This window comes from Cynocephalus volans, chromosome 3, assembly GCF_027409185.1.
Source record: "Cynocephalus volans isolate mCynVol1 chromosome 3, mCynVol1.pri, whole genome shotgun sequence".
Lineage (NCBI taxonomy): Eukaryota > Metazoa > Chordata > Mammalia > Dermoptera > Cynocephalidae > Cynocephalus > Cynocephalus volans.
In genome coordinates this window covers 42,505,495-42,532,952 of record NC_084462.1, presented here as the reverse complement: position 1 = coordinate 42,532,952, position 27,458 = coordinate 42,505,495, and the positions used below count along the sequence as shown (strand labels likewise).

General features: G+C 50.5%; 1 protein-coding gene across 3 annotated transcripts in view; it reads right to left on the bottom strand.

Annotated features, from left to right (window-relative positions):
• The window catches only part of PCSK6 (proprotein convertase subtilisin/kexin type 6), a 170,827-nt gene extending 158,861 nt beyond the window's left edge, over positions 1-11,966 (bottom strand). For all 3 annotated transcript variants that reach the window (XM_063089775.1, XM_063089776.1, XM_063089777.1), the window contains exon 1: positions 11,667-11,966. In XM_063089775.1, coding sequence (XP_062945845.1) covers positions 11,667-11,966 — 300 coding nt within the window. The remainder of the gene's footprint in view (positions 1-11,666) is intronic.
• Between the last annotated feature and the right edge of the window lie 15,492 nt (positions 11,967-27,458).

The following is a 27,458-nucleotide window of genomic DNA, read 5'->3' as shown; positions in this document are numbered from 1 at the left end:
AAACTAAAACCACCACTAGATCTCGTTTTCATCTGTAAGAACTGGCAAATATTACAACAATTGATCATCTCCACCCAAGACTGGTGGGGCCTCTAACGCACTTCTGGGGTGGTGCCAATCAGTACCACCTGCCTGGAGAGCCACTGCCAGCGCCTAACACGGTATAATGTGCGCACACACTGACTCCGTGGTTCCCCAATCTCTGTAGCTGGGCCATCTGGGTTCAAGTCTTGGCTCTGGCACTTACAAGCTGTGTAACTGTGGAAGAGTAAATTAACTTCTCTGTGCCTTGGTTTCCTCATCTATAAAATGGTGATAATAATAGTGCCTATCTCACAGGGTTTCTGAGAAGATTAAATGAGTCGATATGAGGAAAGCACTTGGAAAATCACTGGCACATAGTAAGGGTCAGATAGGTGTCTGCAATCATCATTTATTATTATAACTTTCATTTGTCTTTGCTATTAGGTATCCTACAGAACTCTTACGTGTGCACAGAGAGGCATGAAGAAGGATGACCACAGCAACACTGTTTATAATAAGGAAAAAACCAGAGGTGAATCAAATGACATTCATAGGTAAATGGTATCGCAAAACATGCCCCCTCTGTAAAATGCCAAAAAACTATTTTAAAAGAACAAAGTACATCTCTATGTACATGCATGGAAAGATTTCCAAGATACACTGTTAGCTAAGAAAAGCTAGGTGCAGAAAAACATGTTTAGCATGATCCTAAAATAAAAATAAATAATTTTTATGAAAAAATAAAACCACCAAAACCCTACATTCATATATGTGCATATATATGTCTGTTAAGGCACAGAAACAGGACACGTACATACTAAAGTGTGAACGGTGGTGACATCTGGGAGAAGGAGTAAATTGGGGATGGGATGAGGGGAGGAAGGAGATTTTGGATTTTCCCTCTTTATACATCTCCACTATTTGAATTCTTTACAGTGGCAGAGTATTTATACAACATGTGTAATTTTTAAAATAAAAAAATGCTCAATAGAATTCTTACAAGTTGAACTGAACAAGTGTTATCAAGTCGTGGACTCTCTGCAAGGCCAGTGATGCAGGACATGGAGATGCAGGGAAATGGTATGGGACACCATAACCAGGGTCACAGGGCACATCAGTGGGGGACAGGGCAGTGACAGAACCCTTTCCACCTCCCACACGGTCCTGACATTCCAGCCCCACTGCAGCACTACCCACCTCCCCAGGAGTCACAAAGAATCCACTGACCTAAATGTCAGGGGAAGATTAAGTAAATTATGGGCCAGCCACGCAATGGCATACTGAGCATCCATTAAAAGTTACACCATAGAATAGTTATTGACTTGGGAGGTACAAGTTGCAAAACTATACAATCCTATCTGAATAAGACATTCATGTATCTGCGTGTGTGTGCATCCATATGCATGAGCACAAGCACACACACACAAAGAGTTTAAAAAAACAACAAAAGGACATGGTCCAAAATGTTAACAGTGATTCTCTTTGAGGGATGGAATTATGAATGGTTTTTGAAGTTTTCTTTGCTCTTTTGTGTTTCCCAAATTTTCTGTATACGTTTTCTTTTTGTATTATATTGAGAAAAATTCAGTAACATAAACAATCTTATAACTGTGCGGTACCACCTCTAGGCAACCTTGGATCCTCATTAGGCTTCTCCTCTCCTCCCAGGGTGTGGTAAGTACACAGGGCTCTGCTAGGCTGGGGGAGGGTATCCAAGAAAGTTTCCCTGACCTTGAGACTCTTAGACTCCGTCAAGAACGCTGCCTTCATTCCTTCCTAGATAAACCTTTGAAGGCCAGAGCCTGATAAGATGGGGGAGTTCTACAGAGCAGGCACCCTCACACTGGCAGGGACTCCACAGGGCATCCCTTCCATCCCAACCATCTGCCTGCACTGCACCCCTCCCTTAGCCAGTTAGAACACCCAACTCAAGCTCCACGGCCAGCTCAGATGCCACCTGCTCTTGAAGCCTTTCCTGGTAGGGCACAGATACCGTCTGTACATAAGGACTAGAATCCAAGTTGCCTGGATTGAAAGCTTTGCTCTGACATTTACTAAGCTGTAGCAAGTTCCTCAACCTCTCTGGGCCTCGGCTTTTGCACCTATCTGTGATATCGTTTTGCTCGGCTGTATAACGGGACTGCTCTGGGGTGATTATCAGCAGCACTTGGCAGACAGTAAGGACGATGCAGGAACAGCCTGGCGGCAGTCATGGTAGAAATAGTGGAACCCACCGACACAGCTACCACCCTAATGAAACACAGTCATGTGCAAACGAGAGGCTGTGTGCAGGTAGGATCTGGGCTTCTACTTCACCAAAACTAAACCTTCAGAGGAGACTCCACCGAGGACTTGGGGCACCACCGTGCCTCCTCTTCTTGGTCCCTTCCTACACCTCCCTCCCTTCCACTCCTTTGGCTTCCCCAGCTCTTTTTTTGGCTTCCTTTCTTCCTGTTCTTCTGCCCACCTGGGGGCAAGTGTTCACCCCTTACTTCAGAGAACACAGCCCAGGATTCTGAGTTCAGCCAGATCTGCCAGTTCTGCCACGGAGCAGCCACATGGCATGGACGATGGAGATGGGCCTTGGCCTTGACTGGAGAATCCCTGCTGGTGACCCTGAAATCACTCAGCAAGACTCAGTCTCCAGAAACATGCAGCCCAATGACAAGGTACCAAGAGATGTCAAAGGTGGAAAACTCAAGTGATATTTGACTCTAAAGCAACATCACAAATATCTGCTGCTCACAAACCTCCTAGAGCTCAGCAGAGTGGAAAAAAATCAGCATTTTCACCTTACACTCTGAAGATCGTTTATGCCTGATTTGCATTTGGTCCTGGGATACAAAATCCTACAGATTTCTCATTCACTGACCCCTCTATGTGCCCAGAACAGTGCCGGGGCCCAAGGAAACAAAGCTGAACCAAGTAAAGACATTGACCACCAGAGACTGTGGTCTAGTGGGGAGGCAGATACCCTTGCAGGCCACGGCTGAGCCCCTCATGGAGCTCTGAGAGGACAGTGCTTGGCCCTGCTGGGCAGTACACAGACCAGAAAACACCACTTTAGCCAACCCTGAAAAAGAGAAGGGCTCTCCAGGTAGGCCCCACGGGGAATGGGCACACACATTAAAACAATATCACAGATAGGTGCAAAAGAAAGAAAAAGCACATGGAAAGTTTCCAGATCATCGAGGTGGACACGGGCCTTTCGTGAGCAAGAAGGTTCTTCTTGTTGTTCACTGCCGGACTCTCCCCAGGTGGACAGTCCGGGAAGGGGGCAGAAGGGGCAGGAGGGGCTGCCTTATTAGATAAGTTTGCTCTGGTGGAACGAACACAGGAGACAGAGACGTTACAAGGATATTTTGAAACCAAGGGGAAAGGTCTGGGAAGATTCCTCAAAAGCACACTTGCTGGTGTATTCACCCCCTGGCGAAGACAGTCTGGCTAATCTCTCAGTGCTTCAGGAGTTTGGGTCACTTCTTCCCACAAAGACGACAGCATTACCCAACAAGTACTCTGTAAATGCCTGATGTTGGCCAGTGGCAGAAATTCAAGGGGCCCCAGGAGGTAAGAGAACAGAAACTGACAGCCCCTCCCTGGGCAAGCTCAGCAAGGGGGTGTGTGTACAGCACGGCAGGGCCTCACATCGCCTGGGCTGTGGGGCCCCGCGGAACGCAGTTTGTTTGCATCCAAGCAGCTGAAGGGGAGACAATGAGACTGTTTCTTCCTTTCCATGGTGCCACCATCTCGACACTGAGGGCATTGATGGGCTGGTTACCATGGGAACATGAGGCTGCCAATTCCATCCCATGGAGAGTGAGGCTCCCAACAGCTGATAGCTCTTCATCCCTCTTGCTCACAGGACTGGACAGGGGCCCTTGTGCCTGCCACCGGGTCTTCAAAATCCTTAAAGAGCAGAGGCACGAGGACATCAGGAAGTCCCACAATTTGACAGGATGATGAGGCCTGTGGGGTCTGACACATCCTTGATGGGCTCCAGGGCGCTGCTGGGACTTGCCAGGGCACATGGGGCTCTTGGCTGGGTGTAGAGCTGGCTTGACCCAGAGGCAAACTGTAGTGTCACAAGGAGGGTGTCCTCATGCACAAGCACACATGCAGGAGGGGCTGGCCCGCTGAGTGACTCCAAAGAGCAAGGGATTAAGGTAAAAAAGTGGTGGGTGGAGATGGTTCAGCAACTGACACTAAAGTGCAGGGCCTGACCTTGCTCCTTCACAAATGCTCACAACCACTAAGGCTCTTGCGGGGCAGGGGCCACACCAGCAAGAACACATGACAAACACTCACTGAATAAACGAATGCATGGCCAGTAGCAGGCTGCCCTGGTGTGACTTCTTGGCCATCAGAGAGGTGGCAAAATCGGAATCGACCTTAGAGAGCAGCCAGTGGACAACTTTGGACTGTCTCACCCAGGAAGACCAGAGCCCAGTGGCAGAAACAGCCAGCCAGACGTCAGGGTGAAAGGGGCTTGAGAGCCCAGAAGCAGGGCATGTCCGCCAGGTGGGGGAGATCAGGGCAGGTCTGCCAAGGGAACCGCCAGTGACGCTGAGCCAGGAAGGATCAGGGGCTAACCAGGTGGATGGGGGAAAGCCGTTCTAGGCAGAAAGAACAGTATAAGAAAGCCTGAAAGAAAGCAAGACATGAAAAAAGAGATTCGGTGGAGCTGGAGCCAGGGCCAGGGCAGAAGGGTGGGGACAGGAGGCGGCCCTGCAGCAGGGCAGGTGCAGGTGGGAGGTGCTGGAGGCCCCAGCCTGCACTGGGCCATGGCAGGGGAGAAGTGGGGGAATGAGAGACATTCAGGAGGCTGACAAGATGGGCTTCGTTATAGACCAGATGGGAGGCACAGGAACAGGCAGAGGCGGTGGTGACTCCCAGGCCTCCAGCTCAGCACCAGGGTAGACAGTGGTCCCTTTCTGCAGATAGGGTCCCACATGAGGAAGAAGTTTGCAGCAAGGGTGATCAGTCCAGCTGATAGTGTGCAACTGAGTGTAGTTTCCTGGGAGGACTGGAAAAGGTTGGGTTTTTTGTTTTTTCCCCTCCGATATGGAGAGAAGTAAGTTTCAATGCTGATGAGAGAGAGCCAGTACAGACGATCCTGGACAGGACAGTGCTAACGGGCAGCAAGCACGGTGTGTGTGTGTGCACCAAGTGGAAGGAAGAAGAAACAGTTGCAGGTGGGGTCCACTTGGGTGCATTTGTCGGGGTCCACTTGGGTGCATTTGTCATTCATCCATTCATTTCAGCAGAAAGCTGAAAGGCTTTCCATCTGAGGGCTCACCCCTGAGAAGCAGCGGGGGAGGTGCACCTGCCACAGGTAATGATGGTGGAAGGTGAGTCGAATGGTGTGGGTTCAGGCCGTGGCCTGTCAGTCACTGGTTAGTCAGAGCCTAACTGGATCTCAGGCCTCATCACCATTAAACAGGCCTGGTAACACCTCCCTGCAGGGTTGGTGCAAGGCTCTGAGCAAGAGCACCCACACGAGAAACGTCAGCCAGGGCATGCACACACACAGTCCCAAGAGCCAGGGGAAGACAGGCACCTGGGATAAGTACTCAGAAGCTCCCAGTGTGCTGGGTGCTGTGTGGAGGAAGGGGAGACCATCACAGCTGTGGAGGATCACAGAAACTACTTTTTAGACAGCAAAATCTGTGCAGAGGCACAGAGACCCAAAAGAGCTTGGGATGTTCCCCAGATGGCACAGAGTCATCCAATACTGGAGAACAGCATCTGAACAGCCCTGATGGCTCTGCTGCCACCCAAGCTCAAGGCCAGGCAGGAGTCTCAGTGTCTCCAGGGTCCCCCACCCCATCAACAGCTCTGGGTTTCTGATTTGCTCCCTTGGTTTCTGTCTGAAACTCAAACCCTCCCAATGGACAGGTCAGCCGGGCCATGTGCTCTGGCCTGATTCTGAATCTGCCTTTGGACACTGCCTTCTGGAGCTTTCCTGACTTCACATACTACAGCCAGCACAGCTTCAGTCACCACTGTCCCCCCTCCTCAATGACACAGGAGGGAAGGACACTCAATTAAAACCCTGTCCACTTAAATCTGTTGCCATCTGAGTAAAATGGGAGGACATGATACAACAAGCTTCACAATCCTAATCTTGTCTGTGCCCTTCGGTTCACACCCAGATCCTCTCCCAGCCCAGCCATGCACATGGCCCTTGGCTCAGAACATAGAACCAAGACAACCTCAGATCAAAAATCAATACCAGAGAACTAGGTCACAGGTGACTGCTACTCTGGGATTCCTCTTGTCCCTACCAAACCCCTGACACTCTAGCTGGAGCAAGTTCTGGCTCATTATTTTAGTACTTGGTTAAGCCTTCAGCTTCTTTTTCATTGCAAGAGCAAGCTATCTGCAGCATGACACTTTTCCTCTGCTGACAAATGAATTACACAGGGCCACCTGAAATTCTGGGCCAGGTATATCCTGCTTGGTAGCTATTTTAAGTAAAACTATTTAAGGCAAGTTCAAAATCATTTAAAGCTCTCAGATCTATTAAGACCCTGGCAGCCAGCCTGCATTTTTATGTTCAGACTCAGAACCAACAAATTTGCTCAATACCCCAGGCAAAGCAAAAATACTAGGGAAAGTATAGTGTCTAAGTGCCACCCTTAAGATAAACATCACTTCTGTGAGCTGCAGACGCTGAGCTGTTGTGACTTGGTGTGTGGAGAATATTTTGTCACCAACTTCTTCACATAAACAATTGGTCTCATTTTGGAGTCACCAATGTACCTGGGTTACAGTGAGATGCCCTCTGCCAAGACAACTCAAAGAAAGAAGCACGATGGAGGGGATCGGTGATGGCTGAGGGCCTGGGTCACTGTGCTCTGGATCCAGCTCTGTCCAAATAGCTGCATGATCTGCAGCCAGGCATTCTGCTTCTCTGGGTCACCATTTCCTCAACAAGTGGGTCAGCCTAGGAGGTCTAAAGCAGGAGCTTCTTAACCTGGGAGCAGAGGCACCTGCGTCCACGGATGTGTTTCAGATGGTCCAAAAACATCGTCGTGTGTATATATGAAGTGCATTTTTCTTTTCTTTTTTTCCCTTTAACATTTTCTGCATATCTGTGTATATGTGTAGAGGTACATACGAGTATGTGAATATATATGTATGTACGATGTTTGTATATATGGACGTGTATATATACACATGTATACATCACCATATGTAATAACTCTGATACAAAGTACAAAATGCCTAAACATAATTTCATGTGTATGTGTGTGTGTGTGTTATGAATTAGAACACTGCAGATAGTTTGAAGTTCTTCTCCCTGGTTTCTTCCCCTCTCTTCCTTCTCAGAGGCTACTACTAACTAGAATTTGATGGTGAGCCTAGCAGCCCACACCTCTATACTTTTATGACAACCATAAGCATTCATAAATAATATAGTATTGCTTTATGTCTTTTTTAAAGTTTACATAAATACCATTACATCAAACATCTGCAACTTGCTTTTTTTTTTAAACATTATTTCAGAGATTTATGTATGTAGATACATATCTGATTTATCCATTTCTAACCACTGGATAGTGTTCTATGGTGTAACTACTTTGATTTATTTCTCCATTCCTCTACTGATGTATATTTGGGTTGTTTTTCCCTTCATTTAAAAATGCCTCAGCAGATATTCCTGTGAAGTCCCCTTGTGCACATGTGCAAGGCTTCCTCCAGCATAAGCCTAGACGTGGACTTACTGGTGCAATGCAGCCTCATCGTATATTGCCAAATTGTTCTCTGAAGTATTTATACCAGTTTCCACCAGCAGCATCTGAATGTTCCCATCGCATCCTTGCCAACACGTGATGCTAACACGTTCCTGTGGCTGCTGCTCTGGTAAGTATGAAATGGTATGTCATAGTTGCCTAAGTTGCACTGCCCCAGTAACTCCCAGCCAGGTGGAGCACCTTTTCTTATGTTCATTGGCCACTTGGATTTCCTCTTCATTGAATTCCCCATTTTTCTACCTGGCATTTTTCTTTTTCTTAATAATTTATAGTTTTTAAAAATAATTATACTAATCTGTTTGTTATATATTATAAACACTTTTCCCGGTCTATTACTTCCTTTTTAACTGTTTAACTCTGTAATTATACAGAACTTTTTTATTTTAATGTATTAATCTCTTCCTTTTTAAATTTCTTTTTGTGCCTTGTTTAAGAAACCCTTTCCTTTCCCAGTGTCACAAAGGCATTCCACTATATTTATTTCTAAAGTTTTATATGCGTTCAGGTCTTTAATCCTATCTGGAATTTATCGTTGTGTAGTTTCTCCATGTGGAAAGCCAGTTCTCCCAGCACCATTTATTAAATAGTCCATCCTTCCCCATCCATTCATGAGTCTTCTGCTCACACTGCAAGTTCCTGTACCTGTGCAGGTTTGAGTTGACTCCACTGGTGGACTGGACCATCTCTGGACTGATGCTGAACTGCAGTGATGATCACAGCTGCCTTCCTGGCTCTTCTCAGATACTCAGTCCTCACATACATGAACACAATGTTTGAGGGTACTTCAAAAAGTTTGGGGGGAAAATGGAATTAAAAGAAAATACAAATCTTTCCGTGAACTTTTTGAAGACCCCTCTTATCCGTCCATTCATCCAGTCTTTCTTTTCTCAATCTTTCTCTTAAATATTTTGTCATTTTCTCCATTTAAGTCTCACCTTTTTAAAGACTTATTTCTAAGTATCTTATAGCTCTTATGCTAAGATGAATTATAATTTCTTTTATCTTCTCAGATGTTGCTGGCATATAGGTAGCTACTGTTGATAAAGCAACGCACTCAACTCCCTTATCATTTCTAATAGTCTCTAGGTTTTATTGGATTATCCATGTAGTTATGTCATCTGCCAATAATGACGTTTGACTTTTAAGTTTTTATTCCTTTTTTAAATCTTGTTCTATTATCTGAAATGATGAATAGAGGGGCAAAAAGAGGCCAGCTTGTCTTGTTCCCGATGATGTATATTTTTCCATGGAGAGGATCCAGAGCCTTTATCAGACTCAGAAAGAGATCCATGACTCAAGAAAGGGGAATAACTTCTGGTCTAAATTACCTTTGGACCATGTCAAATAAGATGAATCAGGTTACCAGTTGCATGAGAGAAAGTAAAACAATCAAGCAAGAACTTAGAGCACAGTGATGACCTACGAGAAAACCAGGTGGTGATTCAGCAGGTACAGAGCATAACGCTAATTGCCCAGAGTTTGGGGAAGAGTCACACTGAGAAGATCTTAGACCAGAAGATACAGCAGGAGACTAAGAGCAGGGAGCATAATTGTCAGAGGTGACACACGCTTACCGTGTGAAAGCGAACAGCTTTTTTCCCTGGCTTCACCCTGTTTACTTGCCTATAAATCAAAGCTAATAATATCTACATCTTATTTGAGTCACAAATTCTCCTGGCTGAAAAAAGGCAAATAAGGTTTTTAAAGAGTTCTTATTGAGTGGGTAGAGGTTGGAATGCTCCAGGCTTTTTCCACATTAACAATGAACTTAGAGGTAGGGGGAGAAAAGCTGGTTTGGGAAGGAAGAGTAATAGGCCCTCCTTGAGTAACACACACAAGCCTTTGAGATGGCTTGTGTCCCCAACAAGCTAATCTTCAGTTTGTGAATGTCTCCCCATGGTAGGCCAGCACCATGCCTACCAAGTTGAGTGACCAGGCTGTGTGGAGTCTACCCTCTCTGCACCATAAAGAGCGGGGGAAACCTTAGAGAGACTCCCCAGAATGTCGAGGGTGGATGGAATGCATGCAGGGAGAAATCATCTCTCCCCCAGGCAAAATCAGCAGAGAGGACCCGGGGTATAAGCACCTCCACGAGCCTGATAGATGTTGTTTCAAAGGCTGGGCATGGCCAGGGTCAGACATTTTTATTCCAGGGGTAGGAACTTCGAGGGGGTTAGGGTTGGGGGCGCCTCTCTGCTGCTCTCTTATAATGTCCAGGAGCTCACAGCTCAACTTCAGCTCCCCTCTGCTCATTTATTACAGGAGCCTGAAACTCAGACGCTTGGTAATTTACCGTGCAGTTTAAGAGTCACTTTTAGCTGAAGACAAATTGCTGGGCCACCTGGGCAGAGCAGCCAAGTGTGGCAGGAGCCAGGGCCCCTAAGCACATAGGAGGAGCCCCTTCTTCAGTCTGGACAATCAGCCAGGGAGAAACGAAGTCAGTGTTACCCACAGGCAAAAACATCAAGGGATGTTTAAAGAGACTTGACGCGTAAAATGTTTTAAAATACACACACACACACACACACACACATATGTATATCTATATACACACACACAATATGTGATTGTGTTCTTTCAGATAAACTCTGACTTGCTTGTGAAGCAGAGTCTACCCTTTCAGAAGGCCATACACCTCACCTTAGCACCAACATGGGACTGAAGATGCAGAAGAAATGTCATTTACATCAGGGCCACACCACACTTTGCTAGCTCTGTCACGGATAATGATGAAACTAAATTTAACACTGCCTGGCACTAGGGTTTGAGTTATGAGGCGGCACTTCCCTGTCCGTTCATTTGATCCTCTATGTGTGTAGCCTGTAGGTCTGTTAACTGCACTGAGAGGTCCCCTGATGGGACGGCACACTTCAGCCTGCTGAGGACCCCCCACTGGCCATAAATCAACCTTGCCCCACCGCCCCTCCGCGGGGTTGTGGCAGGAAAAAGGGACCCGCCACGGCGGTCCTTTGGAGTTAAGCCGCCTTCCTGGCCAGGGCTTGGCCTGGCTTGCTAACTGACGGCAGCAGTGACAGTCGAGGCCTTGGGCTGGAGTACGGGGTCGTGGGAGGGGCCTCTTGGCTCACCGGTGAGGGCCGGGTCCCCTGGTCAGCGCTTTGCCGTGGAACACTGGGAGGTCCCAACAACCGCACGCAGTACACCGTCCCTGCACATGAGCGAGTCAGGGAAGTGACTTGCCTAAGGTCACACAGCTAGTGTGCAGGCAGCTGCCGCTCCAACCGCGGCAGGATCCCAGAAACAAAGCAACCTCCCTCCGTGCCTGAAGAGGTTTTAAATGCAGTGCGGCTGCTGGGTCCCGCGCTGTCCCCTGACCGTGGCCCTGCTCCCGGGCGGCGCAGACTCCGGGACCCCCACCCCGTGGGGAGCCGCGGACACCGAAGGAGAGCAGGTCCCCGAAATGCCGGGACATGCGCATGTCACGCAACCAGCAGCCGGCCGCCCTGGCGCGCGCACAGGGTCCAGAGCCCCGCGCCGCCCGTCGAGGGCAGAGGGGCCGGCGTGGCCGGGCCGAGGCTCGGAGGCCACGTAGAGCGGGGCGGCACTGAGGGTAGCGCCCGCGGGCAAAGCCCGGCGCCCGAGACAGCTCCACTCCCGCGCGGCGGTGCAGGTGTCCGCGCGGGGCCCCGCTTCCGAGGCCTCCGAGCGCCAGCGCGCGGCGGCACTGCCGGGGACCCACGGCCGGCACGCCCGGCCTGCGCGGGCGCCCACGCGGACCACCTGGTCCTCGCCGCCGAGTGTCCCGCAGGGCGCCTCGGCCGCCCGCCGCCCCGGAACGCGCTGGCCGAGCCGTCCGGCCGCCTTCCCCCGGCGCGTGCCCGCCGGCCGCCGGGAAAGTTTTGGGTGCGCGGGGCCGGCCGCACTCACCTGGCCCAAGTTGAGGTAGCCGTGCGCCGCGGCCACGCGGTCCGCCGCGGCGGGGCCGCCCAGCACTTGCACTGCCCAGTGGTTGGTGTAGACGGGGCGCGGCGGCGGCGGCGCGGAGCAGGCGGCGGGCAGCGCGAGCAGCAGCAGCCAGCGCCAGGGGCGAGGCGCGAGCGGCCGGAGCCCGGGCCCGCCGGCGCCCCGCGCGCCCCCCGCGCCCCTCGTGCCCGCGGCGGCGGCGGCGGCGGCGGCGGCCCGGGGCGGCGGCCGGGGCCCGGGCGCAGGCGGCGCGCGCGGAGGCATGGCAGCGGCAGGCTCGCGCGGCGCCCGAGCGGCGAGTGCGCCGGGGGGTGGGGTGCCGCCTTTTAAAGCCTCTCCGTGCCGGGAAGCGCCGCTGCTGCCGCCGCCGCCGCCGCCGCGGGCGGGAGCCAGCGAGGAGGAGGCGGCCGCGGCGCGTTCCCGCCCGCGCGGCCCGGCGGCGCCCCTGGGCCTGCGCTCGTGCGGCCGGGCTCCTGGGCCCGCCACCAGCCCGGGGACCGGGCGGCGCGCGCGGCCACAGGGGAGGCCCGAAACGCCCCCCCCCCCCGCCACACCGGGGGACTCCTTCGCAGACTCTTGGGGCTCTCGGGACACAGGACAGCCCCGAGCAGCGGCCTTGACCCTGCGTGTTCTGCTAGAGGCGGGGAAGACCCCCGGGGTTTCTCAGGTGAGTCCCCTCCTCCCCAGACTTGCAGGGCACCTGGAGGCCGCACACACCTGGTGGCCTTGTCCATCTCAACATGAGACGGCGGGCTTGCAAGTGTTCAGGGTCCCAGGGTACAGAAGGGGGTGGGGAGAAGGCAGGAGCTGCCGGGAAAGTACTAGGGCTCCCAGGACCAGGTCTGGTTGAAGGGGTACGTTGAAGCAGGCAAAGCCATGTGACAGGTTAGCTGGGTTCAATGAGTGTACCGAGCCACCACGCGGTACCGCGAGGAGGCCATGGCCCACTGCGGAAGGCAGGCTCCGCAGGTGCATCCCCGGGCCGTCCACTCAACAGCTGTGTGATCCTGGGCAAGTTACAGTCCTAGTTGAGCGCAGGTGCTCCACCTGTAAAATGGGGTGACAGGTATATACCCCATAGAGCTATTTGGAGGATGACCTCAGCTCTTGCCCTGCAATAAGTTGTGGATAAACGTTTGTTTTTATGAGCCCCGGGCCTGCCCCATGGTAGGTGTTCACTAGATTGTGTGTACTCTTAAAAGCACCCGCTGAGCTGTGACCAGTCAGTGGGAAAGTGAGTTGAATCATCTTCACCCCTGCTGCGTGGAGCAGCCTGGTATCCAGTAGATAATTATTTGGAGCACCCTGGAGAATTATGGAAATGTTCACACGATGAACGAACAGTGGTGAGAGGCGAGGATCGCTGCAAGATGTCTTCTCTCTTCCCTCCCAGGACCCATTGGTCCCAACAGGCACTATGCAGACAGCAAGCCTTCAGCCTGATTAATACAGGACAGAACACAAAAAGGCCAAGAAGGCCTTGAGGTGGGAAGGAGACTGCTTATCTGATGCTCAGTTTCCAGGAGTAGTCTCTTTTGTTCTGAGTGCTGTGCAGAATTCACTTGCTTTAGTCTGTGGCTTGGCAGATGGAGGTGAGGGGCCAGGAACAGGAGAGGGTGGGGAGAAGGCAGGATCTGCAGAGATGGCTTCCTGAGGTCCTTTCTAGCCTCCCTCTCAGGAGCCTGTCAGTTTCATAACCTACATGATTCATCTTTTCTGCAGGCGTGAGTCACCCCTAATGGAGGTGGGAGAGCAGGAGGCGTGGTGGGAGGCGCAATCTGGACAAGCCAAGTCCATGTTCACAAGGGCTTCCCCTCTTGGAACCTGGGGATCAGTGTCCCATATGGCTTTCCCTTTTCTGCGTGGCTAAGTGGGGCCAGGTCCCTGGAGAATCACTGCAGCCTGCCCCACACTGCAGAATGCAGGTACCCTGTGTCCCTCCTACAGACAGCCTGGATGCTCACCAGCCCCCTGCCCACTGGAGACACACAAGGCCCTAACACAAACTGGGAAGCCCTAGAAGAGAGCACACCACACCTGGTGGGCAGAAGCAGTACCCAGAACCCTCAGCCTGTCTCTGCCTGACATAGCCCTGGCTACCCAGCCAGCTGGCCTGCAAAGAAGGAACACTGGACTGAATCAGGGGGCTGGGTTACAGGCCATGCTTTGTCACTTACCAGCAATATGTCTAGGCAACATGTGCCACTTTTCTGGCCCCTGTTTGCCGAACTGTCTCTTGGACTTGTCATGGATCCTGTGTTGTACTTTAACCACGCGGCTTGCTGCCAGATAATGCTCACTGCATGTAATCAAAATGATTATGAAGTCAGCTTGAGCCTCGCAAGATGGTACCCCCATGACAGCAGTGAATTTGACAGGCAGAGAGAAGGGTTTTTCTATAATAATTTGGTAGATGAAGGGATTCAATCTACTGAACTGAGAGGAGACTAAAATGCATTTGAATTTTTATTTGGAGGGATCTGAATTTGTTTTATAACAAGTCTGGTCCTTTTGGGCTAAACTTTCCATTTGTTGTGGAAGTGCCTGGGCAATTTCTTGGCTCCAACGTTGTAGGAAGACTAGCTTCCCAAAATGAACATCCTAAATCAAATCACCTCCTGTGAGTTTCCTATTGATTTACACGGTGACAGGATTAGCTCAATCATAGAAGTACTAGCCCTTTGCATTGTGATAGGATCTGTAATAAAACTTGGCTCATCTTCTGCAGGAGGGGGATTTATTACTCAGGCTCTGGCTCTCCAGATGGCCCTTGAGGTCCACATGGCTCTATTCGGGGAGAGGGTGGGCTGCTCCTCCCCTAGATTGAGGTCAGCAAGTCTGGGGAGGGACAGAACATGGACCATAAAGGTGATCAGAGCATGGTCATATTCCAGAAGTTGTAGAAAATGCTAATACAGGGATGGGATATCTATACTAACATCTTCCCAAACCAGGAAACAGGAATCATCGTCATTACTGAGGAGGTGTTATTGAATTGTGTGTTCTCATGCTGATCCCTTTACAGCAAGTACAGTAATGTCTGTCTGGGGCCCAGGAATGTCCACACAGCCAAGACCACTGGACAGCCGAAGACCATGCACAGCCTTTTGGGGTGTGTCGAAATGGAATTTGATTCAAAAATCATGTTCTTTGAGATGATAGACACTTTATCGAAAAATCGCATTTTTGGCAATATGGTAGCTTCCGTGGGCCCAGGTGGCATCCCTCGAAGAATGTCCAATGAGCACCACCTTCAGAATACCAGAGAAGAGCAGGAATGCAAAGCCCAGACTCGCCACTTCCACGTGTGCAACCTCACGCAAGTTGCTTCAGTTTCCTCTGCTGAAAATGGCACTGTGACCACAACAGGAGCTGAGGCATGCAGAGGACCTCATCCAGCGCCAATCCCCGAGCAAGCACTCCGTAAATGGTGGCAAGTGACCACTGCTGCGGCTGGGCACCAGGTGCTCCCTAGGACAATAGAGTAGGGGGACTCTGCACTCTGTCCCTCTGTGGGACTCAAAGGCACAAAAATGTACTGTCCTTTATCCATGCCTGGTGGTACATTCTCTCACATTTTAACATCCTAAAATCAGGAAACATCTCACAGTTGGTGTTTTGCAGTCACCACTAACCTGAACTGAAATTGAGTTCTTCCAGAGAATGTGTTTGTTTCTGCCAGTGATCTAGGTCGCCAGCTCCTGAGACGCCTTGGGAACCACTTGGATAGTGTGACTCCAGGCTGGGAGCCAGCCTGTGGTTCCAGTGATCAGTGGAGGGCATTTCTCCCTCCACGAGGGTCAAGGTAGAGACAGAACAATTTCTCTCATTCCTCTCTGTGTAGTGGGTTTATTTCTCATTTTCCCCTTTACTGACAGTGTAGCCTTTCATTGTTCCAGCTTTATAGAGGGATCTCCTGTGAGACTTCCCATCTTGGAAATTTTGTCTGTCTTAGTAATATGTAAAATAATGATGCATCTTCCAATTCAAGGTGTCTCTTAGGTTTGACGACATACAATATTGAAGCCTTCAAGACATATTGCAGTAAAGTCACCTGTTTAACTCTCTCAAGTGTATTTGCCTTTTTTTTTTTTCTTGTGGCATTTATTAACATCCTACAGAAAGGTACAGAGAGCACAGCATTGTTTCGTGAAAATCTGTTGTGAGTTCTTTAGCAAGGCAAAGACTATTCCTAAAGTAATTGCCTGGCTAGTTTGAATTTCAAATAATTCAAACTCATCTTACGATGGGGTTATGTCCCAATAAACCCATCGTAAGTTGAAAATATTAAGTCAAAAATGCACCTACATAGCCTGGCCTATTTTAAACATGGTTAGAACACTTACATTAGCTTACAGTTGGGCAAAATCATCTGACACAAAGCGTATTTTATAATAATAAAAATAACATTTTTATAATAATAGCAAATAAAAGATCAAAATTCAAATTTTGAAGTACAGTCAAATGTGTATCACTTTCTCACTATGGTAAAGTCAGAAACATAAAGTTGAAATATCGTTGAGTCGAACTATCATAAGTTGGGGACCGTCTGTACTTCTTTTCTATCAGAACATTCGGATACTTTGGGCGGCACGGTGTTCAGAGTTGAGGTACCTGATGGCACTTACAGTGACATTCCCTAGAGCTGATGGCCCCTTCCAAGCCCAGATAAACACAAATGGTCCCAGTCTCGGGAACAGGAGAGGCTGACACAGACAGCGAGACTCACGCGGTGAGTGAGCCTGTGCAGGGGAGGGCCCAAGAAACAGGAGACCCTGCCTCTCCCCAGCCCCCACCCCATCACAGAGAAACCTTTCCCTGGTCCAGGCCCAGGGCTTCTACAAACCAGGGGCTCCCCCGGCCAGGTCCCCCTTTCTTTTCTCTCCTTTTCACTCACCCCAAATCCCACCCACAGCTGCCCCCTCTAGCAGTGGTGGGTCACGGGCCTTCCCCTCCCCACAGCTGCGGCCCCACACCCTTCTCTGCAGCCTGCGTTGCACTCTGTGTCAGCAGTTTCCCTCAGTGGTCTCGTCCATGTGTGCTCATTCATACCGAGCTCTACTCCCTTCTGGGGGCAGGATATGACCATCTGGGGTCGGGAGGGCATGGAGCCACTCCCACCCAACTTTTTGCCTTTTCTGGTTACACTCTTTCTTAATGTCTAGATCCTAGCTGTCTTTAAAAAGAGCTTTGTGAAAACTGCTTCTGCAAAACAGTTATCCTAGACCTAGCAATTATGTATCTCAGTGTTCCTTTCATAAACTCCTACATGGAAATGTAGTGTCACAGGGAATTTAGGTGCAAAAAAACTGAAAATCCTTGAGAAACTCTTCCTGACCTAGAATGAGAGCTTTGCGATTTATCTGGTTTCCCTTTTCGCTTAGCTTCCAGGAGGCCCAGAGCCACATGTGATAGAAACTCACAATTGTTTATTCCCTCCTTGCTTAGCAGTTAGGTGCCTTTGGTTACAAAATACTAGAATGCTCAACTAAAAAGAGCACAATCAATAAGGAAAGTTCATTATTTCACAGACAGGAATTTGGTGTTAGGTGGATTCAGGATTGTTAATCCCGCAGCTCAGCATTACCGGGACTTAAGATATCTTTTCTATACTTTGCTTGGTTTTCTCCTCATGTTCCTGCATGGGAGCATTGTATTCTCTCAAGACAGCCTCCAAGGAAGGAAGGAAGGGCAGGAGCAACCTTCCGTCCCTCGAATGTCTCTCATCTACTAAGGCAGGAGATATCCAGCACCTCAGCCCATTTCCTCTCAGACCCCACTGACCAGAACTGGGTCAGAGACCCATCCCCTGCTGCCAGGTAATCACTGACAGCGTGAACAGGGTTACCAGGTTGTTTTGGATCAGTCTTGGTTTTTTTCCTGGAGCAACATTCCCTGAGCACATCACTGCCCCAGGTTGAGCAAAATCAGGATTCTGTTAGCAATAGCCAGCACTGGGAAGGCTGATGAATGGGTCCCCAGTGGATCTACCACCTCGTCCTCTCTCTCTCTCTCTCTCTCTCCTTTTTTTTTGGCAGCTGGCTGGTATGGGGATCCAAATCCTTGACGTTGGTGTTTTCAGCACCATGCTCTACTGAGTGAACTAACTGGCCAGCCCTCCTCCTCTCTGTTTCTATTGTATCACCTCCACATAGATTCTGTTAGGCACACAGAAGACTCCAAACAAATATTTACTGAAAAGAGAAAAGAAAGGAAGGGAGGGAGGTGGGGAGGAAGAGATGAGGGGGAAGAGGAAGGGGAAGAGGGAAGGAACCAAGGAAGGAAGAATAAAAGAAGCGGGGGAGAGAAGAGAGGTTCAAACATTGTTTAGAACGAATACATTCCGTGAATTAAATAACAACACAAATCATGCAAAGCAGAGCCCAGGTCTCGAGGTGCACTTTACCCAAGGCCGGCAGCAGGATACACCTCTTTTTCCTGTGTGTAGACATTGTTTGACTCCAGGCTGGGATTCTGGTTCCTTGCCTAAGTACTGTTCCCAAGTGAGAGTCGATCGGGAACTTGGGCTCCTCCCTAGTCACGACAAACGGAGCAAAGCGGAAGATGGGATGGGAAAGGGGGTTTGCAGTCCAAGTGGGAGAGCAGAGCTGGAAAATGACTCCTTTCTACAGAATAGTGTAGCAGAGCTGAGCGTGTACACAGGTGCAGGGAAGGTGCATGGCAGAGGCTCTGCTGGGATGCAGTAGAAACGAAGTGGCCAGGCTGGGCGCCGAGGAACTGGCTACTTGGTTCTTCCCTGAACTTCCTGTAGATCCCACCACTAGCTTCTCTTCCCCCAAAGACACCAAGGTCACAGGCACAAACACCATTGCTCTTCTGTCCTCCTGCCCTGTCCCTCTCCAAAGCTGCCCCTCCCTCAGCACGCTGGTCCCCAGAGAATCCCACCCTCTGTAGGCAATGACCCACAATCCTGACCCCTTCATCTATCCCTTTCCCCAGCCCCTTCCTCTCAGCTGCAAATTCACCAGAGCTCCCCTGCCCCCACGACCCCTCACAAGACCTCGCTGCCTCTGCCCTGCCTTCACCACCAGGCTCTGGACAAGGTCACATCACTTCCCTTTGCTCTGTACCCAACTCTCCATCCACCCTGCACCTGCGTAACGCAGCCGACCGTGGCTGCAGAAGAAACAAAACCGCTCCGACTGGTCTCACTTGACATTCACCCCTCATCCTTGAAGCACGTTCCTCATGTGGCTTCCAGCACCCCTCTTCCTGGTTCTCTTCCTGCCTCAGTGCCTATCCTCAGTCTCCATTGCTGGTTCCTTCTCAGCATCCAAGTGCCCCAAGCCCCAGTCCAGGGATGCTTCTCTTTCCCACCCACCTTCACTCCCCAAGGATCTCCGGTTGCATGCGATGACTCCCAGTGCGTATCACTGGCCAGCTTGGACCTCACTCCTGAACTCCAGAGGGCCGGAGACTTCTCCACTTGGATGTCTAAAGCACTTCACAAAAGCTGAGCTCCTGATCTTCACTACCACCCACCCCAAAACTTCTCTCTGCCCCATCCTGTCCTGAGTTTTCCACATCACAGTAAATGCCAACTCCATCCTTCCATTGCTCAGGCCAAACCTGAGGCCATCCTTGACACCCCTCCCCACCAGCACACACCCATGTCTACACTGTCAGTGAATCTGGTTTATACCTTTGAAATCCACCCAAAGTCTGTCCACTTCTCACCACTCTCACTGCTCCCACCCTGGGCCAGGCCACCTCACCTCTCACCTGATGTAACTAAATAGCCTCCTCAATGGCTTCTCTATTCTGCCCTTGCACAGAGGACCATGTGAAAGCAGAGGGCAGATTGGACCATTCCTCGGCTCAAAGTTCTTCCACAACTTCCAATCTCATGCAGAGAAAAATCCAAAGTCCTTACAATGTCCCAAAGATCCCACATGATCTCCTCCCCCCACACACACACACACAGTGGGGCCTGTCAGATACTAGAAGAGCATTGAACTGGACGGTTAGGGCTTCCCGGAGTAAGTGGCTTTTAAGCTGAGCTTGAAGAAATAAACAGGAAATAGCCAGATAAGTGGACAATCAGTCAGGTCTAAGCAAGAAAATAGAAACCACACTAAGTATTTACAGTGCAGGAAATTGATGACTCAGGAAATGGGGTATGGAGGACCAACCCAAGAGGAGCACAGTCTCTCCCACCCCCAGGCAGAGGTGTCCCTCAGTGCAGCAGTGGGATCAGCAAGTGCAAAGGCCCTGAGGCAGGAGGAAGCTGGGTGTGGTATAAAAGCTAGAGGGGAGGCAGAGGGGGAGAGGCATTGATAGTGAAGGGAGGGTGGGGGAGGGGGGACAAGAGGGACGGCCAGAGTCCAGGCTGCTTCATCAGCCTCAGCAAGAATTTGGACTGATCCCAAGAGGAGTGGAGAGCAGAGGAGGGACACTCCCACAGTTCCAACCAGCCTGGCCTCAATGGCTCTCAAACCTAGATCCACAGCCTTACCCTGTCTCCAGAGGGCCACACCTTGGTTCCCACAGCTTTAGCTCCTTACTCAATATCTCCACTATCTCTGGCCTCTCAAATCCAGAGCGACCTGTGCCAACCTCCTCACCCCCACCCTGCCCAGACCCCAGCCTCAAGTGTTCCCTGTGACATTCACAGAAGTGCCATTCACTCAGTGATCCAGTGCATTCCCCGTAGACTCCCCCTCTCTCACCAGTCCCCTCCTGCCCACTCCATGGCTCCTGTCCCAGCCAAGGTCCCCGCCATGCACACCCAGCTGTCGTGATAGCTTCCCGGTGGTCTCTCTGGCTTCAGCCGCTGCCCCTCGGGATCCTACATAGACCATCGGCACATCTTCTCAGCCAGCAGGGTGGAGACCAAACTTGGGGCACAGCCTGCAGCAAGACAGCACTGCCTTTCCTGCTCTTCCTGCCCCACCGTGGGGCCGATGGCTGTGCCTAGATGGACTGGCCATTCAGGCCCAGGCGCCTTTCCCGGGCTTTCGCCATTTCCTCCCTGGGCATGCCTTTCTCTGTCCCCTCCCACACACTCAGATCCGTCCTGGCAGGTCCACATTGCAGGTCATCTCTGTGAAGCTGTCCTCAGCCACGGTTCCCCTCCCACGCCTTGACTCTCTCCCTTTGTCCCCAGGCAGAATTGCTCACCCTGGCTGTATGGCCTTATGTCTCGGGCCCAACTGTGATGAGTGGTCGTGGAATCCCTCACGTCCAGCCCAGTGCCTGACTCGTGGAGTTCTCATCAGCTACTGTTCATCTCAAGGGCTCCCTGCACCCCCTTTTCCTCACTGGTAAAATGAAGCCTCAAACACAGTGATCTTGCTCCATCCTGCTTAAACAAGGCAGAACCTCTGCTCTAGTGTTTTCCCACAGCAGCCTTTTCCAGAGCCCTGGAGACAGAATTGCCTTGTATGGAGTCAGGTGGCAGGGCTGTGAAGGGAATACAGTTGGTTTTAAACAATCCATCAGACATGTCCTATGAATGTGATAGCCAGCTTTAATCCTAAATGTCACTCCCCTCAGGTTATCTTTCCCTCAGTGTTAGGTCACAAGGATTTTCCTAAAAGAATCAGGAACAGAAGGCCTGTTTGTAGGGATTTAGGAGCCAGAAGCAGCCTCCAGGGACACAGAGCCCAGGGAAGGAAGGTTTCAACTCTGCGTCTCAGTTGATTCTGAGCAGCCCTATGACCAGCATGGGCTTCAGGCTCCCTGAGCTGGGCCACAGGAGTGCAAAGGGGTTTCATGATGAGCCAGTGAATTACATGAAATAAGGACCCATAGATGAGAGAAGGCTGGGGACTGCAAGTCTCCAGGAAGCAAGGCACAGAGGCAGACATGTTCCTTCCCATGTGCTGCGGTGGTTTTCTGCTGATTTTAGCATAACTTCCTGCAGAATTGCTTTTGCTGCAGGCCTTGGCTGAGTGTGGTATCCAGACCACCCCTTGCTAGCTGTGTGATCTCGGACAGGGGCACCCAAAATACTATGCCTCAGTTTCTTCCACTGTAGGTGAGACTAACAATGGTACCTCCTTGTGGAAAGGGAGGGAGGTCGTCACAGGACTGGGCAGCTCCTGGCAGCTAGCAAGCTGGCGGCAAACCTCTTGAGACATGCATCCTCAGCTTGGCAGACGCTAGCGAGGGTGGTGGTGGCAGCAGGAGTGTGAACCATGACAGCTGCGTGGGGGCTGTTGAGGGGATTGCTTTGCCAAGTTACAATGAGACCTTACTAAAACCTAAGTGGTTCCTGGTAATGAGCCCAGATCTACACGATGGATTCAGGCTTCCAAAAATCCTCATGAGGCTTTTTATATACTCCTCACTATTTATAGTCTAAACTCCCCCAAATCCCCAACCCAGCCAAAATCATTCCTACTATGTTTTCTTTTGACACCAAACTCACCAGCAGCAGAGGAGAGCATAACTACACAACTGCACAATCTGTTCCTCTAGGAGCAACACCTCAGGGTCACCTGCCACAGGGTCCAATTCCCCCCAGCGATAGTACTGGAACTCCAGGAATGCTACTGATTCCTGCCATCCCATGTTGTCATTTTTTTAAGGGTTGAAAATTTGGTAACCAAACAACATTTCCGTGGCTCAAATGATTTTGTGCCTGGGTCTTCATTTGGAGTGAGGCCAATTAATTCCCTTGCTCTTTTTCTTTCTCCTTCTCAGCCATTTCTCCCACCATCTGTAAAATTGATCTTTCATTAGAAACCCACAATACGGAACAGCGTGCTCCCTCCTGAGCACATACCAACACGGGTCACACGTGGTCACCACTGTTAAGAAGGAAGCCTAATTCAGGCCTCACCTTTGCTAGATGGGAAGTCTGGAACTGTCTCACTCATGGCCTCTCAGGTCGAAGCTCACTGAGGACTTGCCGCAGAGCACAGCAGGGCCACAAGACAGCATGGCAGAAAGGGACACTCAACTCCTTTCCCACAGAATAGGCAGGAATGGTCCAAGCAGAACAGGATTGCCCAGGCAGGAATATGCAGGGCAGAGTAGTTCTGAGGTTAGGGCAGAGATTCTGGAGCTGGCCATCTGGGATCCTAGCTGTGTGACCTCAGGTGAGTCAGTTTACCCTCTGGGCCTCAGTTTTCCCAACTGAGCATAAACTGGGCATGATACCCATGTCCACTTCAAATGGATTAGCGTAGATAAAGTGCATCAGCTTGTGCCTGGCACTTAGAAAGCATTATGTAAGAGCTGTTATCATAAGGCAAGTGGTTTGGCAATATCTGACTGCTACCTGTAGACATACGTGGTTCTGGAAGTTCTGTGTGCGTGCAGCTACATTAACACAGACCTGCCCTGGGCTGGCCAGCCCCATGGGGGTCAGCCTTGAATCTGCCCCAGAAGAGACCCTCAAGCCAGCCTTTCTCCTCCCTCCACATCCCAGACCTGGAAGGACCACACAGCCCAGGGGGCCTCTGCCCGCTCCTGCACGTGCCCCACGAGAAGGAGGGAAACAGGCAATGAAGAGAGAAAGGAGAACAAGCAGCAGAGGGAGGACAGAAACAAACTCACATTCCCCACACCCTCTGTAAGCCGTTTGTGGGCACTTGTGCCTCGGCTGTTTCTAAAACCACCCTATGCAGTGATTCCCATTTCTCCTGTTTTACAGGCAGGAAAGCTGAGGCTCCGGGGGAGGGAGGGAGGACCTGTAACCCCTCAACTTGTTAGGTGAGCAGTTAAGGTCCTAGTGAAAGCACAAGACAATAGGCAGAGGGAGGAGGCTGAAGAACGTCCAGAGGTCCCTGTCTCTTCCTGTCCAAAGGGGAGGGGTATCCTCAGGGGAAGATCAAGGCACAAGAAGCCTCAAGGGAGGGGGAAGCAGAACCCTCTGGCTGGTCTCTCCCACAGGTCATAGAAACAGGGGACAGGCCTGGGGGACATCAGTGACCATCTGCAGTGTCCCCATTCAGGGGGGTGTTCCTGGGGTACTCAGAGGCTCCAGAAAGAGTTGCTCACTGGGGATCAGCAGGCCACACTGTCGCCCCCTAGAGGAAATAGCTGGAGAGTCACGGTGGCCGGACTCCCCAGCCAGCGAGCCCACGCTGGGAGCCACCTGGCAGGCTTCAGCCCCAGGAGCTGCCTTCACTGTTGGTCACACTCCCCAGACCCCTCCTGTCAGGGGGAACTCAAGAAAGTGCGTCCCATGGGTGGCGGCCCTTTGGGATGGAAGGCCCAAGTCTGCCCCACCTCCCTTGCCACCTTCTTCCAAAGGCAGCACTGTGTCTACCAAGGGTCTTGAATGTCCCCAAAGTCTGCCCTAATATACATTTAGAAGTCAAGCCTACCCCCACCAGAAGCATTGGGAGTTGAATTACACCTTCTTTTAAAAAGGCGAAAAAAAAGAGTCTTCCCTCCAGAGCAGCATTCAGATGCCCATGAGCTCCACCATCAAATATGAATATTCTCTTAAAAATAAAAATTATGATGCACTTAAAAAGGAGCATGTTATGTCAGCACCGGTGATAAGACAATTTATTACTGTCTACAAAAAGAAGGCTGTAATGCCATGGTGGGAGCTGGCTCAGCAGGCTGTAAATTATGAGCTGTTCTCTCACTGGAGGAAATAAATCCTCTTGCCAGTCACTGTGCTCCCCCGACAGGCAGGCGGGCAGCAGAGAGCAGGCAGAGCCAGGATTATCTGTCCATTGCCCAAGAAAGCCCCTGCCACAGGCACACATGCACACCTACAGACACCTGTAACCACATCTTTGGGACACCTGTCCTTTTTGACATGAAAAAACCAACAATTTGTGGTCTAACAAGCAAAAAAGAAAACTCAGAGTTCAGTGGAAAAGGAGCAGGATTAGAGATCAGAACTCCCCAATTTGAGGGAAACTTCCTCCGCCTGGTCTAAGAGGGTGAGCCAACAGGTAGAGCTGTTCCCACCTGTGGGGTGCTGCCTGTGAGGTGATGTTCCCTACTATGAGGGGTTCAAGAAGGGCTGGGGGCACCTGTCCCAGATGTTGAGAAGGGGTTTCCTCCAGTCTCCAAGAGCTGAACTTATAGGGCCAATCCACAATTCCAGAATTCTGTGAAAACACTGCCAAATCCTATTCCCTCTGGACCCTACCCCCGCCTCTGGCAAAGCTATTAAATGCCCTACGTGTTCCCCTCCATGGACTCACCAACTTCCAAAAGCAACCTGTTCAATTTACTCCCTCCTGTGAGGGCTACATTCTAAGGCCACTCAGAAGGAGGGCTTCCCCTGGGGCTTGCAGGCTGACTACCTGCGCACACCCAGATGGACAGAGATGGCAGGAGCAAATGATGTGGACAACTGCCAGGCAATAAATATGATTAAATGTACTAAATGTTGTCTGTGAGCTTGGGATTAAATGTTTTCCTGGAATGACTGAGGGATTAGCTAGTAGGGTTACCAGATAAATACTAGATGCCCACTTAAATCTGAATTTCAGGGCTGAGCCTGTGGCGCACTCAGGAGAGTGCAGCACTGGGAGTGCAGCGACGCTCCCGCCGCGGGTTCGGATCCTATATAGGACTGGCCGGTGCACTCACCGGCTGAGTGCCGGTCACGAAAAGAACAAAAAAAAAAAAAAAAAAAAATCTGAATTTCAAATAAGCAATGAAAAATTTTCACTTTAAGAATATCCCACACACTATTCAAGATATACTTAACACTAATAAAATTATTTGTTATTTATCTGACATTCAAAGTTACCCAGGTGTCTTGTATTTTTATTCGCTAAATCTGGCAACCCTGGATGGGGGTGGGAGGGTCAAACGCTCAGGCTGGAATTGGGGAGGGAAATTTATCTCTAATATTTTAAAAAGAAGTGACAGGCTAAGGGTTTTCATTTAAAAAAAAAACAGAAACATTTTCTGTTGGGGCCAGGAATTGAGGCAACTCAGACATTAAAAGGGTCTTGCTGACCTCAAATACTGCACGGCCCATTAGGCATCCAGACAGATTAAAACAAACCAGAAATACATCGAAGGGAAGAAAGAGGTAGAGCGAGAGAGGCCAAGACTAAAGGGAACGTCTGAGACAGACCACAGCCCCTGGAGCCTGGGGCAGTGAGACTCATGGGAACAGGGATGGCTGGGAAACTGCTCTAGAGAGGTTTTTCGAGCTGCTGTTTAAGGGTCTGGGGGACCTGGGGAAGAGGGCCTTTGCCTGCCCATCCCCCATCTCGTCCTGCCTCAGTTGGCTCAATGACTGGAAGGGCAGAGGCGAAAAGGACCATTCCCTGGGCTCTGCGGGGCCCAGGCCAGGAGCTCCACACCTCCCTCTGGTTCTCTCCTGTCCCACCCCCCGCCACTCGGCCTCCTTCCCTGTTCCCACCGTCAGCCCAATCAGGCAGCCGCCCAGGTCAGAAGCACACCCTCCAGACACTGCTTATTTCTTGTTTCATCATTTTCTTTAACGTCTTATGTGTCCTTCTTGTGCTTCCTTTTTTATCTTTCCTCCCTTTTCTTGTTGCTTATTTTTCCCGACCCAAAATTGTTTTTCGGATGGTCAGCAAGAGATCTGTCCCTTCTGGAGAGACAATGAGATCCTGTATCTAAGCCAATGTAACTTCCCTGTCTGTCACCATTTCTACCCAGTGAGACTAGGTCCTCGTGAACCTCTCCAGCCTTGTGTGGATGGAACAGGTGAAAACAGAACAGCCTTTGCTGCTCTCAGTGCCCTTGGAGAGTCCACTCGGTATGTGAGAGGTGATTCCAGGCAGGCAGCCAGGGGACACACACTGCCCTTTGCAACGAGGAGTCCAGCGCCGTGGAGGAAATGTCAATAACACTGTCTTCTAGTTCCAGATGTTACGCTGTTGAGGTAAAGGGGGAAAGGGCAGAGTTAAGGGCCTGCGAAGCTGGTTTGTCCAACAACCTATTAACTTTAGTTCAATATTAACTAGCCCTTCTAAAGATCTATAGAATAACGACAGTATTCAGACCATCAATGTCAAGATTGTAAGGAGTCCCAGGCCTGTGTAAGTCATGGTTAAACTGGACCCATGATAGAGTATTTTTTTCAACTGTTTTCTAATTATTTAGAAATTGGTCACTCATGTCAGCCATTCATGGTGGTGGTGTGCTGACCAGAAGTTCTGACTCATCAACACTTTTCGGGGTTAACAGAGGGAAGGCTCCCCCTGCCATGTCTGGACCCAGAGTTTTTTCTATTCTGTATTATTTTGTGCTTTTTCCCGGAGAAAAATGATGGACCTAGGCAGAGAAGCAATAACGGGCTGTCCCCAAATGAGTATGTTAAAAGGCAAAGAGCTATTGAAATGTCACAAACTTTTGGGACTAGCTCAACATTTGAACAGTTTTCCAGCTGAGTGCATCTGCTTTGACATTCTCCCCTCCCCCAGCTCCACCAGGCAAGAGGAGGCTTCCTGCTGACAGACATTAGGACATGTACCAAACTCTGACAGGGTGGATAATTCCTGGTGTCTGGGGAGCAGTTAGGATGTGCAGTGTCAAGGGGTGTCTGGGCACCTTTTAGACCAAGCATTCGCAGCCCATCTTGGCCCTAGTAGTTCTCTCACATGCCACGATTCTGCTCTCTTCTCTTCCTGTGTGCTTTGCCTGAGGTCCGTGCGGTTTTCTGTTTTGAATGACGTGGCCGTATACATTGACCACCACGCAGACACACTTCCCTCGGAGCTGTCCCAACAGATGCCAGGCAAAGGGGCCAATCCACAGCCCCAAATGGAAAGGTAACCAACTGTTTTTAAAACTAAGAAAAATGCAGACGTAAAATTGTGAGTGTTGGTGGAG